The following is a 345-nucleotide window of genomic DNA, read 5'->3' as shown; positions in this document are numbered from 1 at the left end:
CTCTCCTCCCGAGGGCCAGGGGACCCGGCCGAACGTCGACATCGCAAACTGAGGGGGCCCGCGCCCTACAGGCCTCACGGCCCCACCGCCCCGACCCCCCGGGCCCCACGGCCCGGCCGCGCTCAGGAGCCGGGGCTCGGCGCACTCACGCGTTGCCCACGTGGACGCGGGGCGCCACCTCGTTACTGTGCGCGCTGGGCAGGCTGTAGCAGCCGCTGCCGTTGGCCAGCAGGTCGTTCAGCTCCTCCACCGAGATGCGGTACTCGGACATGGCCCGGCCCCGCGCCCGCACCGCACCGCAGCGCTGGGCAGGCCCCGCTCCCTCCGCCGCAAGCCTGATAGGAG

General features: G+C 75.4%; 1 protein-coding gene across 1 annotated transcript in view; it reads right to left on the bottom strand.

Moving 5' to 3' along the window:
• The window catches only part of DUSP3 (dual specificity phosphatase 3), a 21,332-nt gene extending 20,987 nt beyond the window's left edge, over positions 1-345 (bottom strand). Inside the window, exon 1 of the mRNA XM_019523637.1 lies at positions 150-345. Coding sequence (XP_019379182.1) covers positions 150-271 — 122 coding nt within the window. The 5' untranslated portion in view covers positions 272-345. The remainder of the gene's footprint in view (positions 1-149) is intronic.

The sequence above is a fragment of the Gavialis gangeticus genome, unplaced genomic scaffold (assembly GCF_001723915.1).
Source record: "Gavialis gangeticus isolate Ggan-Ray unplaced genomic scaffold, GavGan_comp1, whole genome shotgun sequence".
Classification (NCBI taxonomy): Eukaryota; Metazoa; Chordata; order Crocodylia; family Gavialidae; genus Gavialis; species Gavialis gangeticus.
Note: the sequence above shows the minus strand (reverse complement) of the source record. Positions and strands in the feature narration are given on the sequence as shown.